The 15,609-nt window shown below is 39.9% G+C and overlaps 1 protein-coding gene across 3 annotated transcripts in view; it reads right to left on the reverse strand.

Annotated features, from left to right (window-relative positions):
• Nucleotides 1–15,609, reverse strand: part of LOC114153006 (A disintegrin and metalloproteinase with thrombospondin motifs 20) — a 96,088-nt gene that overhangs the window by 50,554 nt on the left and 29,925 nt on the right. For all 3 annotated transcript variants that reach the window (XR_003597256.1, XM_028031219.1, XM_028031232.1), the window contains 2 exons: nt 11,522–11,663; nt 10,220–10,324 (listed from right to left, as the gene is read on the reverse strand). Coding sequence is in view for 2 of the 3 variants with exons in the window: in XM_028031219.1 (XP_027887020.1) it covers nt 10,220–10,324; nt 11,522–11,663 (247 nt within the window). In the remaining variant the exon portion in view is untranslated. The remainder of the gene's footprint in view (nt 1–10,219; nt 10,325–11,521; nt 11,664–15,609) is intronic.

Genomic DNA, 15,609 nt, shown 5'->3' on the forward strand with positions numbered 1-15,609 from the left:
ATATTGAGACTGTTGTTTTAGTTATGATAGCCATTTTAAACAAATTGCTAAAGTAATTTGACTAAAATGTCAACTCCTGCACCATTTTTTTCCTCTGGTTTTGAAAACCGTGGTAAAACTTCTACTTTTAGGAATAATTTGTGTAAAAAGAGACCAGAACTGGTCATAATTGGAATGAACAGAAAAACTGGAGATCAGAGATAGGACACAAACCTCTGATTAGTGCAGCTCTAATTTCCATAATGCAAATTGAAAACAGAAACAGAAATTAGCTGATGCATCTGCTGTTAGGCATTTAATCTAAGGTAATATCAGGTTTAAGTTTCAGCGCAATTACATGTCAATATGTTTTCTTAAAGATAAAAAAATTAAAGACTCACAGAACAATTATAAACAACTAAACACTTCCAAAACATGGTAGTAATGCCTCTTTGTTGAAACCTGGCTTAGTTTTCATATTTGTTATTCAAGCCAGAGGTTCCAATGGCGAAGTGTTAACTTGGCGCACATTCACAGACAGGTGTTAAGAGTTGCACAAGCTGCAAATGTTTACAAGATCCAGATTTGTTTTTTCTTAAAAATGTCTTGACTCGAGTCCTCGGGTCTGGAGCCAACAGAAAATGCAAATCTCAGGCACTGATAATTTGGTTGGAGCGCTATCTATCTGGATCCAGAGCGGTAATTTATCAAGACGTGCTGACAAGAAAGTGATGAATTAACCATATGAGTAGTATAAATGGCTTCCATGCAGCAAAAAGGCAAGCAGATGCATTTATTTGTAGGTTGAGCAACAACAGGAAAGAAAAAAAGCAAAGTGCCAAAGGTTTTCATACTCTATACTCTACCCCACATTAATGCCATGTTAACATTACAAATGTGATTGAAACTGTACACCGTTATATACAACACACAGTACTGCGTGATTGTGAAATGGAGAATACAGCATGTATAGTGTTAATTTAAAAAAAAAGTATTAGTAAGAAAAATGTGCCATGGATCTGTTTGCATCTTTTTATGCGATAAAAGTCAGTAGTTTTAGTTATGTAAGTATTTTTTGCAATTTTCTCTGACATTTGCCAAATATTTGAATTTATTAACTCAAGTTCAGTACACCATCATGATTGACAGCGTGAAGACCTTCTCCTTGGCTCTGATTGGTTGTTTCTAACTGGGAGCGGGTCATTTATGCAAATTGAAGGACAAGGAAGAGGAGATAGATTTTTTTTTTTACAGATTATCCGTCTCTTACTATACTGTTAAACATGCAAAAAACTGCATGTTTTTTGCATGTAAACACTACATAGTGGAAAGGTGTATAAATGTTTGTGGAGATTGTGGGATAGTAAAATCACATTTTAGAGTAAGTTCACAGCAGTTTTTTTTTTTTTCTTGTTCCCCCAGGTCCCTTCCCCCCAAACCAACTTAGTGACTCGCAACCCAGACCATCGCATCTCTTGCATGCATTTCAACCCATCCCCCTTATCCTCGTAATGGGAAATTGCCAAAGCCACGTAGAGACCACCACAGCGCAGCCAGGCAGCGAGACCCAAGGACCTGTCAAGCACAAGGAAGACTGTCTGTCACGCAGCACCAAAAGGCTGTCTAAGCCTCTGAGGCATTCCCCTATCCCCGCTGACAGCCTGTGTTTACAGCCATTTTGTGTGGTTTGAAAAGGTGATGTGGGAGTGGGGGCGGGGGGGAAAGGAGGAAAAGGGGGCAGCAGAAAGGGGGAAAAAAAACATCTGTGAGAGGTGATGTATGCGAATGTGAGCATGTGAACAAATGAGAGTGTGCACAGGATTGAATGTGCGTTAGAGGGAGTGCGCAAGTGACTGCTGAAGGGGGTCCTGAGACATCTGGGAGCCATGCACAGTTCCAATTAGCCTCCTTCTAAAAAGAGTGCAAACACGCTTTAAAAGCACCGAGGTGGCAAGCACTGCACAAAGTTCAAACTGGTGTTACAGGTACGTTCCGGGAAAGGTTGTCAAACTTTGCTTAAAGTTTGATGTGTGAGACATTTGAAGGTCCTGTGGCAGAAGCACACACAGCTGTGACAAGCATGTGTTTGAAATCAGGAACTTGACTCGCCAACACATGTCAATATGTGCATGATCAGAGTGAGATTTGGTCTATCTTTCTTTGTCTTGTTAGCAAATATGCAAACAATTTCGTCACTTGTTTCTTAGTTAAAATTCTTAGCGTTTAACGTGCAGCCTCAACCCTCAAAAGAGCGACTACGTATATCCTACATGCAACAGAGAGAGCAACTAGTAAAACAGCATCTATGGAGCTCTTCAGCTTGCCGGTTTGGAAGCAGTCTGTAATTGTCAGGAAGCTACGGTAGAGAGCACCTTATTTCGAAGCTAAAGCCATACATCACTGCAGGAATGAGAAGGCGTCGATCCCCGCTCTTTCATTTTAACACGGCCGTTTCCAAAAGACGTCACCTTTCATGTTGTTGGGTTTTTCTCCTGGCTGTGACTAGGGAATACGCTTTAATCTTGACCTCTTGGTATATGTGTCTAAGTGTTGATGGCAAGCCTTCAGTCTGATATGGAAGCAAAAAAAACAAATCAAAAATAACTGGAGCCACCTATCAGAGAGGGAGACTACGGACCATCACAGCTGCTTTCCAATAAGCCACCATTCACTTTTACATATGTTAGGACTTGACCTGAAAGTGGGAGGTGATAGGCAGGGATTCTCTAAGGATCCCTGCTTGGGTGGAGACTGGACATAATCCAAGTGACAGCTGTTATTTCAAAGTGGATTTACACCAGCTGACAGTTCTGGCTTTCCTTATTGCCTGTCAGATCCATTTTTTGTAGTGGAAAGACAAGAGGAAAAGGAATGAGGACGCACAGAGGAAGGCAAGAGAGAACCGACTGCGACCTGAAGCAAGCTCGTCTTTTCTCACGTAGCCTCATTTCCTGTCCTGTTTGTTGCTACCTCTCTATAATCCCTCCCACATCTTTTAAAGAAATGCAGAGGGTGTCATTAGTGGGAATGAGTAGTTTGGCTACATCAGCTGTTCCATTCACGTGCACTTCAGGGCTTTACTTTTACTGCAGGTGTGTCTTGCTTATAATCATCCCTGTACAACCAGCAAGAAACTAACACCTCTAATTTTTTTAAAGCTAGAATCCTAAATATATGTATATGGAAATGGACAGAAAGAGAATTAGATTTCTATGCTAAAAACATAAAATGTAACTATCTTATGTACCTGCAAACTGGTATTGGGGGTGGGCGAGACCAGTCCACATAGCAGTTTTTAGAAAGTGGGAGGAAGCCGGAGTACCTGGAGAAGCTTCACAAAGAGCCCAGACCAAGAGTCAAAGCAGGGAACCTTTACTGACAAGGCAATGCTGCTCTCCACTACTCCAGCATTTTACAGAGACATTCAGATGGTCCTCTTAAAGAAAAAGTGAAAAGCTGGCGTTCTCTACACAGCATTCTCCAAAAAGGAGTGCTCACAGAGAAGTCTTATAAATGCAAATACAGGCAAACCTGTTCAGTAAGAGCACCTTCTAAATCGCCCATTTTGATCGAAAGGTGAGGGCGCACTTACTGCACTCAGTTACAAAAATTGGGAGGTGCAAGACCAGAGCGCCAGGCCAACAGGCTGGGGAAGGGCCGGTGCAATTGACGCACGCCCTTTCGTGCCCAGTTCAATGTGCACACTATAAACCTAGCTGAAGTACTGCAACAATCGCTGGAATGAGGAACAGGTGATTGTCATTACCTAAACGTGCTGCAGCTTTGGGGTTAGCTGAGGGAAAATGGCTTAAATGACACAGAATGTACAAAGAAGCAACAGTGGCAGAGACGGGGAAGGAGCAATAACTGAAGAGAGCAAAACCAACAGACATAAAATACAGGATTTCAGTCAAATTACAGAATTAACAAAATAATACAAAATGCTATAATACCCAATAGATTATGGCGATTACATTTAATACTTTCTGTACACATTGAAACACTGGACACCCTCTTTGTTTAAATTAAGGTTGCTCAGTGCTGTTGATTCTTTTAAATAAGTGCTATTCAAACTTGAACTGTACTAAGGTACAGTACTTGACAGCATATTTTGTGTTTCTTACAAAGATGCTGTCTTTTACAGACAATTTACAGAGTGAACTGGAAACCCCTTGAAAGATAATGTACAATCTTTTTAAACACAGATCTTAACATCGTCAAAACCTCAATTTAGATACAAATCCCTACAAAAAATGAAATACAAAATTCAATAGATTGAAACCTGACACCACAACCTGTCAGAGTGACAGTTTTATTATTACAAATCTATTGTGTAGATGGTAGAAACATAAACTATTTATTTTCTATTAATGTAAAAAAAAAAATACCACAGGTTATTTTAATATTACAGGGATTATACTGTATGTGCATGTTTTTCAGCCTGCTCTCATTTTCCTGTCAATCTGTAATTGTTAGCAGGAGAATGTGCCCCCTATCCGATAGAGGGCTATTCATAACTGTAACACATTATACTGTAATCATACAAAGTCATGTCTCCACTTCCACACAGCCGGCCATGAAAGCTGCTCTCAGCGACTACCGGACACAATAATGCCATCAGCAAACTCAGCGGCGGCTAAAACAACAATCTTCTTGTTAGGCCAAATCCACAGATATGTCTGTGATGACGGCAAATCAAAGCAGCAACATCCTGCAAATATCCAGAGATTAGCTGCAAGTGACACTGATGCCATTCGCACGACTCCGAAGTCTCTAACAAGAGCAAACGCCAAAGCCACACGCACAAAGAATATGTCACATATGGGTTGACGATCGACAAACCTTTCGAGGTGCCAGAGGAATCTCTGGCCAACATTCTCATCAGCAGAGTACAATTAATTGTCAATTATTGGTTTATTAATAGAATTAGTTCCAATCGATTAATGACGAACATCCTAAAGAGGGCGCCGATGGTCATCCTCAAGCAGAAACACTTGATAAAGAATTGGACATGGCTGGTAATCCCAAAACAGGAAAGAGAAACGGTCCAAACGGAGCCCAGTGCGGGACGCAAGATCCATTTTATGTGGCTCTGTATTGAAATGTAAATATTTGAAAAGGTCTTAAAGTTTCACGTTAAATAGCTATTTTTCAACCAAGCGTGAATTTCTAATTCAAAAATTATCAATGAGCTAAGAAGGCGAGGATGTGATGACCGAAGAGCGGAGGGCATGACACCGAAGAATTGTAATATGATACAAAGAGACATGATGCCAATAAGCACAGTTGATTTTGAGGGATGTCTAACTTTAATAATGTGAGAAAAAACACAAATATCTGTTTATAGAGTTTATAGTATTTAACACAGATGACAAAAAAATGCTTCTTTTTTAAAATTCAGCATATCAAAAATGTTGACCTTCATGTTATGGAAAGTCCTCTTAGAACAAGAGAAAAGTATTGAGAAAATGTTTTCTCTTGTTCTAAGAGAACAATTTGATAATCTGCTATTTATCCATTTTGTTGAAAAATAGCAGATTATCAATAAACCGTTAGTCATTCGATAAGAGCAATCAACTTTAGATTAACTCATTAATAGATAGCTATATAATTCAGTAATAATTAATCTAACACTATATAGTAGCATGACAAAATGTAGAAAGGTTCAAAGGATTTAGGTATGTTTACTAAGTGCTCTTAAACTGTTGTTAAATTAAATGAAAAAATATATTTACAGTATTACAGCTGAATCCAATCAAAACCAAATTGCTCAAAAGTACATACCACCTATAAATTTGTAGTTTAACTGTATTTTTCTGCATGTCTTTGTACACAAACACAAAAGCAGGAAGAATCACTCTTAGCAGCGAGAGCCTCTAAAAAAGCGAAGGCCTCGTGGGTTAATAGACAAAAGAGAGAGGACAGGGGTGAGGTGGTGGTGGGGTGGTGGCTGTATTTATAGACAACAAGTGATGGGATGCTCTCATTAGAGCGTGGCCCACTGAGTAAGATCACAGACACACCGCCGAGAGGTCATGTGACCGCATTACACACTCCAGCGCCCTGTGAAAGCAACAGAAAGGGAGCAGGTTCTGGAGGAAGGCACGGCTGGAGAAGAAAAGATCGTCGGAGATGAAAGAGGAGGAAAGAGGGCGAAAACTACAACTGAACCCTGACTGTGCCTGATGCCCCTTTGTAACTAAGCAGTGTACAAACAAACTCTTTTTCTTCTTCAGCTCTCTGTCATTTAGAGGACGTGCCTATGTCCTTCTATTTGGGCTTTGACCTCAATTACCCAATGCGGTCACAAATTTGTTCCATAACCCGTCGGGACAAAACCATTCTCCCCAGGCGACCAGGGCTCAGGAGGTGAAGTCCATTCAGACGTGTTGCTTTTTATAACATAGTGTGTAATCGCTTTGAATGACGCCACTGTATTGTTCTAATATGGGCCACAAAGATGATTTTGGACGAGGATCTGGGGAGTCGAGAGACAATCTCCGGTGTTATTGTAGTTTTTCCCCCCTGATAGAGGCCAAAGTTGTAATCCTCCATATATCACACCTAGAAGCCAACAAACTGACCCATACATGTAAAGCCTCAAACCTGAAAATGTCTTTTTTTCTTTTCTTTTTTTAGAAAAACAGGAAGGGTACGTTGATGTTCATGTTGCTGTTTGTTGAACAATGTTCTCTAACAAACCTCAGTCAGATTAAAGCCCCTTAATCTGACCATGAGGACACCAATGTCTCACGGCAGAGCATGCAAGCATTTTGAGAGATGCTTGCATGCAGATCTCAAATGCATGCAAATGCATACAAGCATTTGCATGCATTTGAGATCTGCATGCAATGGAAATCTGGGCTCCATGTAGATGGAGCCCAGATTTAAAAGGGCTCCATGCAAATGATCGCCACAGTTTCCAGCTTTTACTTGTAAAAAAAAAAGACTGACAGCTTTGTATTATTTTCCTTCCACTTCACAAATGTGCACTACTTTTGGTCTCCATCTATCAAATAGATCATCAATAAAATACTGAAATTTGTGGTTGTAACTGGTCAAACTGTAAACAATTCTTAATGCTTTTTCTAGGTCAAGAAGGACAAAAATACCAGCAGAGTAATGCAACAAAAAAAAATAGTCCAGACAGATGTACAGAGCAAAGTGGCACAAAAGAACCAGGAAGACCCGTTTGAATGTGTTGGATTATCAGAGTGTGCAGGCCTCAGGACGAGCACAATCGCACTCACAGACACACAAGCCTGTCACACAATAACACCACATTAAAGAGCGCATGTATGGACAGGTGAGTGCTGGTGTAGGGTCTCTTTCAACCCGCGCTACTTCAAACACCACCCTGCATGGAGATGAAACCGGGGCCTCAGCGCCGCAAACAAAGGTGGTGCCACAGGTGACAGACGCACAAAGAGAAGATAAATACGTAGAAGAAAAAAAAATGGATGTGAAAGATTTTAAACTTTTTAAACATTTCCTGCTTCAAAGTTGCTGCCTTTTTCTCTTTTAGATCAAATAGGTTTTGATTTTTTTTTTTTTTTTTTTATAAAAACGCAGGGAAGATAATTGTAGCTCTGTTTACGGTTCCGTACAACTCCATTAAAACCAAATAAATAATATGCTTATTATGCAACTTAAAATGTTAAGGAAAAATAAAACGAATAGAGGGGGTGGGGGGGGGGGGACAACAAAGTAGCTTTAACAACTATTAGAATCCCTCACAAAGAAGTGTAAAAAATAGTTTTATTGGAGCAGCATGATTTCACACTACAGAGGTTAGAAAGATCCTGTAATTTGATTAGAGACAAAAGATTGTTTTTTAATAATTTGTGTGTGCCATACTTATTGTCACTCCTATGAAACAAATGTAACCAGACTGTGAAGTTTTAATTTATGCTTTCCCTTTTTAAGTGTCTAGAAACGTATTAATTAACAATCCATGGCTCACAGGTTCCCCGAGAAACTTTCTTCAAATAAGAAATGTAAGACTTAACATGTCATTTAAGTCAGATAGATGTTTGTGTATCTCATGAAAAGACTACAAAAAATAGATACACGCTTGTAAATCCAAACTTTCAACTGTGGAAGGACGAGGAAATCCCCACAACTTACGGCTGGAGAACTGCAGCAAAGAGGTTAAATACTGAGGCTGCTAAGTGTTAAAGGGGCAGTGTTATGTGTTTTCCAGGCACATAGTGTCATTTTATAGCTTTATCCAGTAACTATGTTAACTTCAATTGTTAAAAAGATGGCATACATATCTCAAATATGACTTAAAAGAAATTGTACCTTGTAATTTATAGTAATATGTAAATGTAATATTTATTTTCCATTGTAAAATCATCAACATTCTAGATAAAAAAGTGGTGGACCCAAAAAATGTAACATGTTTCACCGTGTATTGGTTATACAATGTTGTATAACCAATACAAGAAATACATCTCAATTACATGCTTCTTTTACTGATAAACAGTCTACAAAATTGCCACAAATCAAATGTATTTTTTCCAGTTGTATGTTCTGGCTTTTTCTAACTCCCCTTGTAAATGTAAATGACATTGCTCATAAAATAACATTGATCTTTACCCAGCAAAGATGATGAGTTTAGTTTTCATTTGATCATAAACATAACGCAAAACCATTTTATGTAAAGTATTAGCGTAAGCTCTTTGCTTTTAATATAATTTCACCCGACAAGCAAACAAATGGTTGCCCAAGGCTAAAAAACGAGATGTGGAAAATAAAAAGTCCAGTTCTGTGATGTGTATTACCCTTTAACAAAACAAGTATAACCCTCTTAACTGAAACCAAACAGCAGCTGAAGATCACTCATCAGTAAGAACATCAATCCCAGTCAGCTCCAAAGAGGTTGAGATGTTGTTTCTTCATAAAGAAAACCACTCAGGTTGACTAAACTCTGTTTCTCCCACATACAGAATGAGATTAGAACGGAGAATTCAGTCCAGGCACATTACTGTTTAGACTGGTTGTTGCAGTTGGATTAAGATGTCAGCCATCCCCTGTTAACTCCTTCTTGGTAGCCCAGGCAGATCCAGGCCCTAACATGGCGAGGAAGGAGATGAAAGGATGTGAGACCTGGGCTCAGAGCGCAAGACTCGAAAAGGCCAAAAGGTTAAGAAGAGACGAGAGGCATCCTTCCCTCTTCCTTCCTTTCCTTCTGACCTCCATGCATGCTCCAAGTGCTAACACCAGCCCACCATGTGCAGAATCACTGATGTTAGGTCCATTGTGAAACCGCTGGTTGCCACAGCGCCTGGTCTCCGTTACGGCCTGACCACTGACCCAATCACCTGCCTTTTAAAGAGGTCACAGGTTCAAAACAAGGTGGCTCAACTGTGAACAGCGGGCGGTATAGTCTTTTAAAACAATCCATCCTCCCTCTATCAGTGTGTCTTTCATTTCTCTCTCTCTCTCTCTCTCTCTTTCTTTCACCCCACCCTCGCCCCCTTCTACTTCTGGCTTTCCCATCCATGTACACTCAGAGTGACCCACCTACTCAGCTCTGATTAGCATACGGTCCCAGAGCGAGGGGAACATGCGGGCTAAGGGCGGGTGAGAGGAGGGAGGAGGGCTTTTAACAACACAGGATGGGAAAGCTTCAAGTTTCTAACTCTCATCATCACCCGACTTCCCTTACATCGGTTTCTGCTACCAGAATGCAAGCAGTGGAGTAACGTATGATAAATTATTCCATTTTGTTGGTAGAAACACAGAACCGGAGAGGTAGTTAGGAGTTTGAAGCATCTTTTCAAGGAAATTCTGGCATGTGTCAGCACTGCATTTTGCTTGAAATGCAATCTGGCTCTCTTCGGCAAAGTAACAGAATGAATAACGAAGAAAAGCATTTGAAACTTCGCTCTCCAGCATCGGATCATTCTGCGTTTTTGTTTAGTCTGCGATACAGATGTTTTTCAATCAGTGTGCTAAGAAGGACAGAAACCTGAAATCATCTATGTGAGACCATTTTAAAAGTATTCAAACCCCTTGAACTTTTAAAAAAAAAATTTTAAATGTAACTTATCTTAATAGGAGTTTTATCGATAGATGTGAAGTGAAAGGAAAATGTTGAAAATAATTCCTCAATACTTTTTTAAAATCACTGTAAATTAACTTGTTTCAACTAAGCAAGAACTGTGGTGCAGTAGGCCATCAGTGTGTTGCGTTTATTAAAACATGCATGCTTCAAACATACAGAATGACTTACCATTCCATGACCGCACTCTGTCCCATCAGCCAGGGGCATGTGTTGTGTGCGACAGCCTTTGTGGTCCCCCTCTGCACTCGTACACCACAACCTTTTGCACTGTTTCTGTGATAAAAATAAAAAATAAGGTTAACTTTATCAATAAAACCTGGATTGACAAGTGGGGGAAAATCTCTACTACTGTGACAATTTTCTAAAACTTACAGCTCTCACCTTGTAGCTTTTAGGACCTGATGAGTTTTGCTAGTGCTGTGGTCTATGGGACTTTATTTAGTTGTTACTTTGGTTTTGGGTATTAGGTTTCTGTTTGACTTTAGTGTGTTTTGGACTTTGGTGTTCATGTCCATTTTTGCACTTAGCGGTGCTACTGCTTTACTTTTTTCAGTGTTTCTCTGGATTTCAGTGTATTTTTTTTCAGTTGCCTTATCCTGTGTGGTTTGGTAACTCTTGATTGTTTTGCCTCCATGAAGCTCAAACATGGAGACAGCAAAGAGGAGAAACTTCATCCTCATTTTTAAAATTTTAAAAGTGCAAACTTTAGCTTACTCAAAATGATATATTATTATTTATTCATTCTAAAAAAAATTAAAATGTAAGTACAATCACCTTCGACATGGTTAAATCCCACTCAGACTATGCATCGAGATCTGTGTTCGAAATGAAACAGTCTGCAGAGTCTACACAGGAGAAATTATAAATATTCCCAATGTGTAACAGTGGATAATAGAAAGCTAATAGTAATCTATTCTATCATTCCTGTGAGGAAATCTCCTATTGAATTTGTGATTGTTTCACAACCTGGTTAAAATCATTGTAATGTTCTGCCTGTTATTGCTACTCAACGAATAACTCTGTATTCTCTGGTGCTCATTGTGACGTCAGTCGTCACAGTTCTCTTTATCTCTTTGAAACATCCGTTTCCTTTCTCGTAATGCCTCATAAACTCCCACAGTCACAATTGCTTTAGAATAAAAGAAGAAATTAATTGCTGCAAGTACACAGTTAAACCCGTCTTTAGTCATACCCCTGGGGGAGAAAGTCCAATTGATAAATGAAAAGCGTATAAAGAATTTTTGACAAAAATGCAAATAAAACATTTTTTTCCCCTCTTCAAATCGACACTCGTATTACATTGTTCAGTTATCTTTTGAGAGATGCTTGTCTCTTTTCCCATCAGAAACTTTGTTCATTGGAATTTATCTTAAATTTAAACCTGCCCAGGATATGTACAATTTGGGCTTAATTTTACTCCTTCTGACATCTTCATTAATTTTTTTATTTGTTTTATATATGTCGACTTACCATGTAGGGGCAAATTTGGGAGCCAGGCCCAAACATCAGCTCGCACTGTTTGTTGGCGTTGTATATCTGGCCGGGCAGGAGTGTGGGAAGCTCATATGTTCTGCCGACGGGCTCATCCAGGAGGCACTCCCCGTATCCAGTGCTGACAGACGGGAAGAGTGTGTATCAAAAGAAATAAAACAGAAAAGCACTAAGCCTCACCATAGTTACCATGAAATGTGCACTCACTGGGTAATTTCAAGGTAATACAGTATTTCATGAACCTAAAAAGGTTGAACATCTCAGTGTCATCTGTGTCATAAAGGCAAAGTAAACATGTCTGTGGGTGGTCTGGACAGTTACCTAAAGAGACTAACTCCTTCGAGTCTATTGGTAAATATTGTCTCTATTAATATATTACATCTCTTAGAAAAATGGGTCAAAACAGCCTTAGACAGCAGAAGGAACAGGGTTTATATTTTGACAATAATTACGATCCTACAGGCATTTTTTAAGCTGAAACCTGCCAACTACAGTAATTTAGAATCCCATCGCAACTTGACACAAGCTAAATCAATTTGTGAATATTTCTGTATGATAACGGATTGTACTGTAAATCACCTCCACCCTGAGCCACAAGGTTAGGAACAAAGAGACAACAAAAGCACAGCTGGACCCAACGTATGCGCGCCGGCCGCCTGCATGTAAAGTCATCAGCCTTCACGGCCGTGAAAAGGCTCCCATCAAACATGTTGGCAAAGTGAGCCGAGCCACAAAGGACCTCTTCTTTTTTTGTTTACTCTGGGGCGGGGAGAAGAAAAAAAAGAGGAAAGTCTCCAATGAGACGTGTATAGATGTGTAGTTACACAACATGTCTGCACCGCTCTGACGATCTCATTCGGGATTGAGCGGCTGAAACACCTGCTTCACAAAGCAACCAGCTGATGTGACAGGCCAATAATTATACGGGATTATCTGGGGTTACAGTCACTTTGTTTCTTTGTCCTTTCATTTCCAGGAGCGAGGTATGACACTGCGGCGTACGAAGCCTGCCAGAAGGAGTGGGTCTCTATACGAAGAGTATAGCAGCAGCGGAACGTATTGTTAATGGAAAATAAAGGGCAGCTTGTTGAAGACCCATGCAGGCCTTTCCATATTGAAGCGTCTTTCAGCGGCTAATCATCTGAGTGTCCTGACCCATGTGATTATTACAACCAGGACCATCAGAGACAGAAGGGGTCATTGTGATCATTTTTCAAGGGAAATATAAACTTTTTTTTTTTTTTTAAAGAAATCTTAGTTTCTGAGTCTTCAGTCTGAGTTAATGTACAAAATTGCATAGAGACTGCAACGGTACATCACATGAAGCTAAGTGGCAGCAGATCGTCCATACAAGTAAAAATAAAAAATTGGTAGATGACCAGCACTGACCAGAAACCAGCTGGATAGAAAATAAAATAAAAAATGTGATTTTTTTTTTTTTGTCTATCAGTGCATGTGCCATACTGGAGCACTACCAACTTGGACTATAACACTCTTCGTTGTGGATGATGCTACTGAATGAAGAAGAAATAAAAGCACAAAAGCTGCATGAGGTTGTTAAAGATGCAACTATTGTCTAGATCGGAACGTAAGCTGTTCATTTAGTCTGCCACAGCAGAGAGATACACTTTGTAGGGTACCGATCATTTTCTTCAGCCGCTATTTTAGAACATTTGCTGTTTTGGTCATTTTATACCAAATGTTTTGAAAATTAGCTGTCTGCAGTTGCTAGGCGGGCAACAGTCTGAGTTTTTTGGCTTAAATCGACAAACACAGAGCCCGAAAAGTAATGAATAGCTTCATTATTTTTGATGTGGCCACATAGTAAAGCTGAGATACAACAGGACACTTTTCATCAACTTCCAGGTGTGAGAACCTGTCACACGTGATTACAGCATAAGTGAGACAAAGAGAGGGAGAAGAGGATTCCTTTGGCCTGTGAGGAGAAAATGTTGAATTGGTAGAGAAGACCAGGGTTGAATTGGCTCTTTATTGCCAAGACACTCATGTACTTGACCAGGTCAGCCCACTGAGCAGAAGTGGTACTGTAGAAATGATGGGTGGAATCCATGTTCCCTTATTGTTGGGTTGAGAAAAACCCAGCGGACTTTTCCCACCGTACGGGGCTGCTTTTCTCTATTTATACCTACATTTTACACTGTACTGCCATATCAAAAAAATGTGAATAGTTAGAATGTGCGCTTTATGAGGCGTGCTTGTAAAATTAAAAGTATCTTTTGAAAATAGCATTTAATCAAGTGTTAAATATACTTTTTGGTGTTTTTCTTATTGGTCTGATCTAATATTGTAATCTCAAGCATTGCTGGATGTGCAAAACCATCGTAAACAACAGAAATAAAGGTTTGGAAACACCAATATGTGTCTAATAATTTATAAACCATCTAGTGATTTGTGGTACTGAAATATTTGAATTTTCAGTAATATTCCAGTTTATTGAATATGACTGCATGCAGTGCATCTGGAAACTATTCCCAGTGCTTTTCGCATTTTGTAGTGCTACAGCCGTAATCACGTCAATGGGATTTCTTGGTTTTCTATTTTCAATAAATTTGCAAACAAAAACCTTTTGGAACCTCAAAAGGTTCTTGGAACCTCAAGAACCTTTTGGAATAAGGCTCTAACATAAAATATGGAAAAAGTGAAGTGCTCTGAATACCTTCTTGATGCACTGTATGTTATGTTCCTGGAGAGTTTTTCTTTTCCTGAAACACTTTTATAATGCACCAGAAATGAAAAAAAGACATTGACAGGGATTCTCCTTCATTTTATTTTGGCTGACTGCTCAATGCTAAGGTCATCGCTGACTGGAAACTATGCAGAGCGCGACTCCAAGTGAGGCAGCGCCAAACTCGTCTGGTCTGTGCACTAAAGATGCATCTGTTCAACCAAAAAAAGACTGTTCTTTGTGAGAACGGGCCCCCGCAATTATCAGTGGAAAAGTAGGGGAGGATGGATGAAAGGGTCATGTTGAGGGAGGATCTTACAGCAACTGGCATTTCCCATTTGAAAGAGAAGTCCTTTTAGCAGGATCTCTGACGACGATGCGGGCGAGGAGTTACCGAGCGGGAGCCTTGACGTCCCGTTTGAGTGAAGAGATTTCTGAAGGCGTAGATTTATGTCTCAGGTCAGCTGAGGCAGAACTCCTCCCCCAAACCCCTCACCACCCCAGATTCAAACAGGAAATACTCTTTCAACACCAGGCAATAACAACTCCGCACGGTTTATATTGCGCCGACCTGTCTTTAAAGTTCTGACGGAGACATAGGACCTATTTGTGTTGTGGGCTACGTCATGAGAGAAGCTGCTGCCAAAAGAGTGAAGAATGTGCTCTTTCTGCTTCCTGAGAAAACCAACGCTTTGAAAAAGATTTCATACCCCTGAAAGTTGTCCTGTTTTTTTTCATGTTACCACCATAATTGTCAGTGTGTTTCATTAAGATTTTACTCAACAGCCCTTAGTTAATTAATATAGAATTTTTCCATAGAAGTGTGAATGGAACCATTTCCCAGCTAGTGTTAAAAGAAAGTCTCCCCGCAGCATGATGCTCCCACCGCCATGCTTTACCATGTAGGCCAACAAGCTCAACTTTGGTTTGGTCTGATTAGAGCAAATTCGCTTGCAGGTTTCTCCATGTCGTCCCTGTGACTTGTGGGAAAGTTTACATGGAACGTCTTAAGCCTTTCTTTAAACAGAGCTCTGTGAGGATTCCAAGGCTTTTGATGTTTTATAACCGAGCCTCGCTTTAAACTTCTCCACTTTATCTCTGCCTATGTCTGCTGGGCTCGTTGTTCTTCGGGATGCAGTTTGTTCACTACAGATCTCAAACAAACCTCTGAACAGCTGTATTTAAACTGTTTAAATCAAACACAGATGGGCTTTTTTTTAATAATTAGGTGATTTCTGAAGGAACTTGGCTGTAGTGGGGGGGGGGCTTCTAGGGATTCCTATCAAAGCAATAAAAAGAGAGCACAATGCAAACGCACATTAAAGTTTCAGAGTTGGTATATAACAGGGGGGTGAAACTCTTGTGGCACAGTGTATTAATA

The sequence above is a fragment of the Xiphophorus couchianus genome, chromosome 2 (genome assembly GCF_001444195.1).
Source record: "Xiphophorus couchianus chromosome 2, X_couchianus-1.0, whole genome shotgun sequence".
Lineage (NCBI taxonomy): Eukaryota > Metazoa > Chordata > Actinopteri > Cyprinodontiformes > Poeciliidae > Xiphophorus > Xiphophorus couchianus.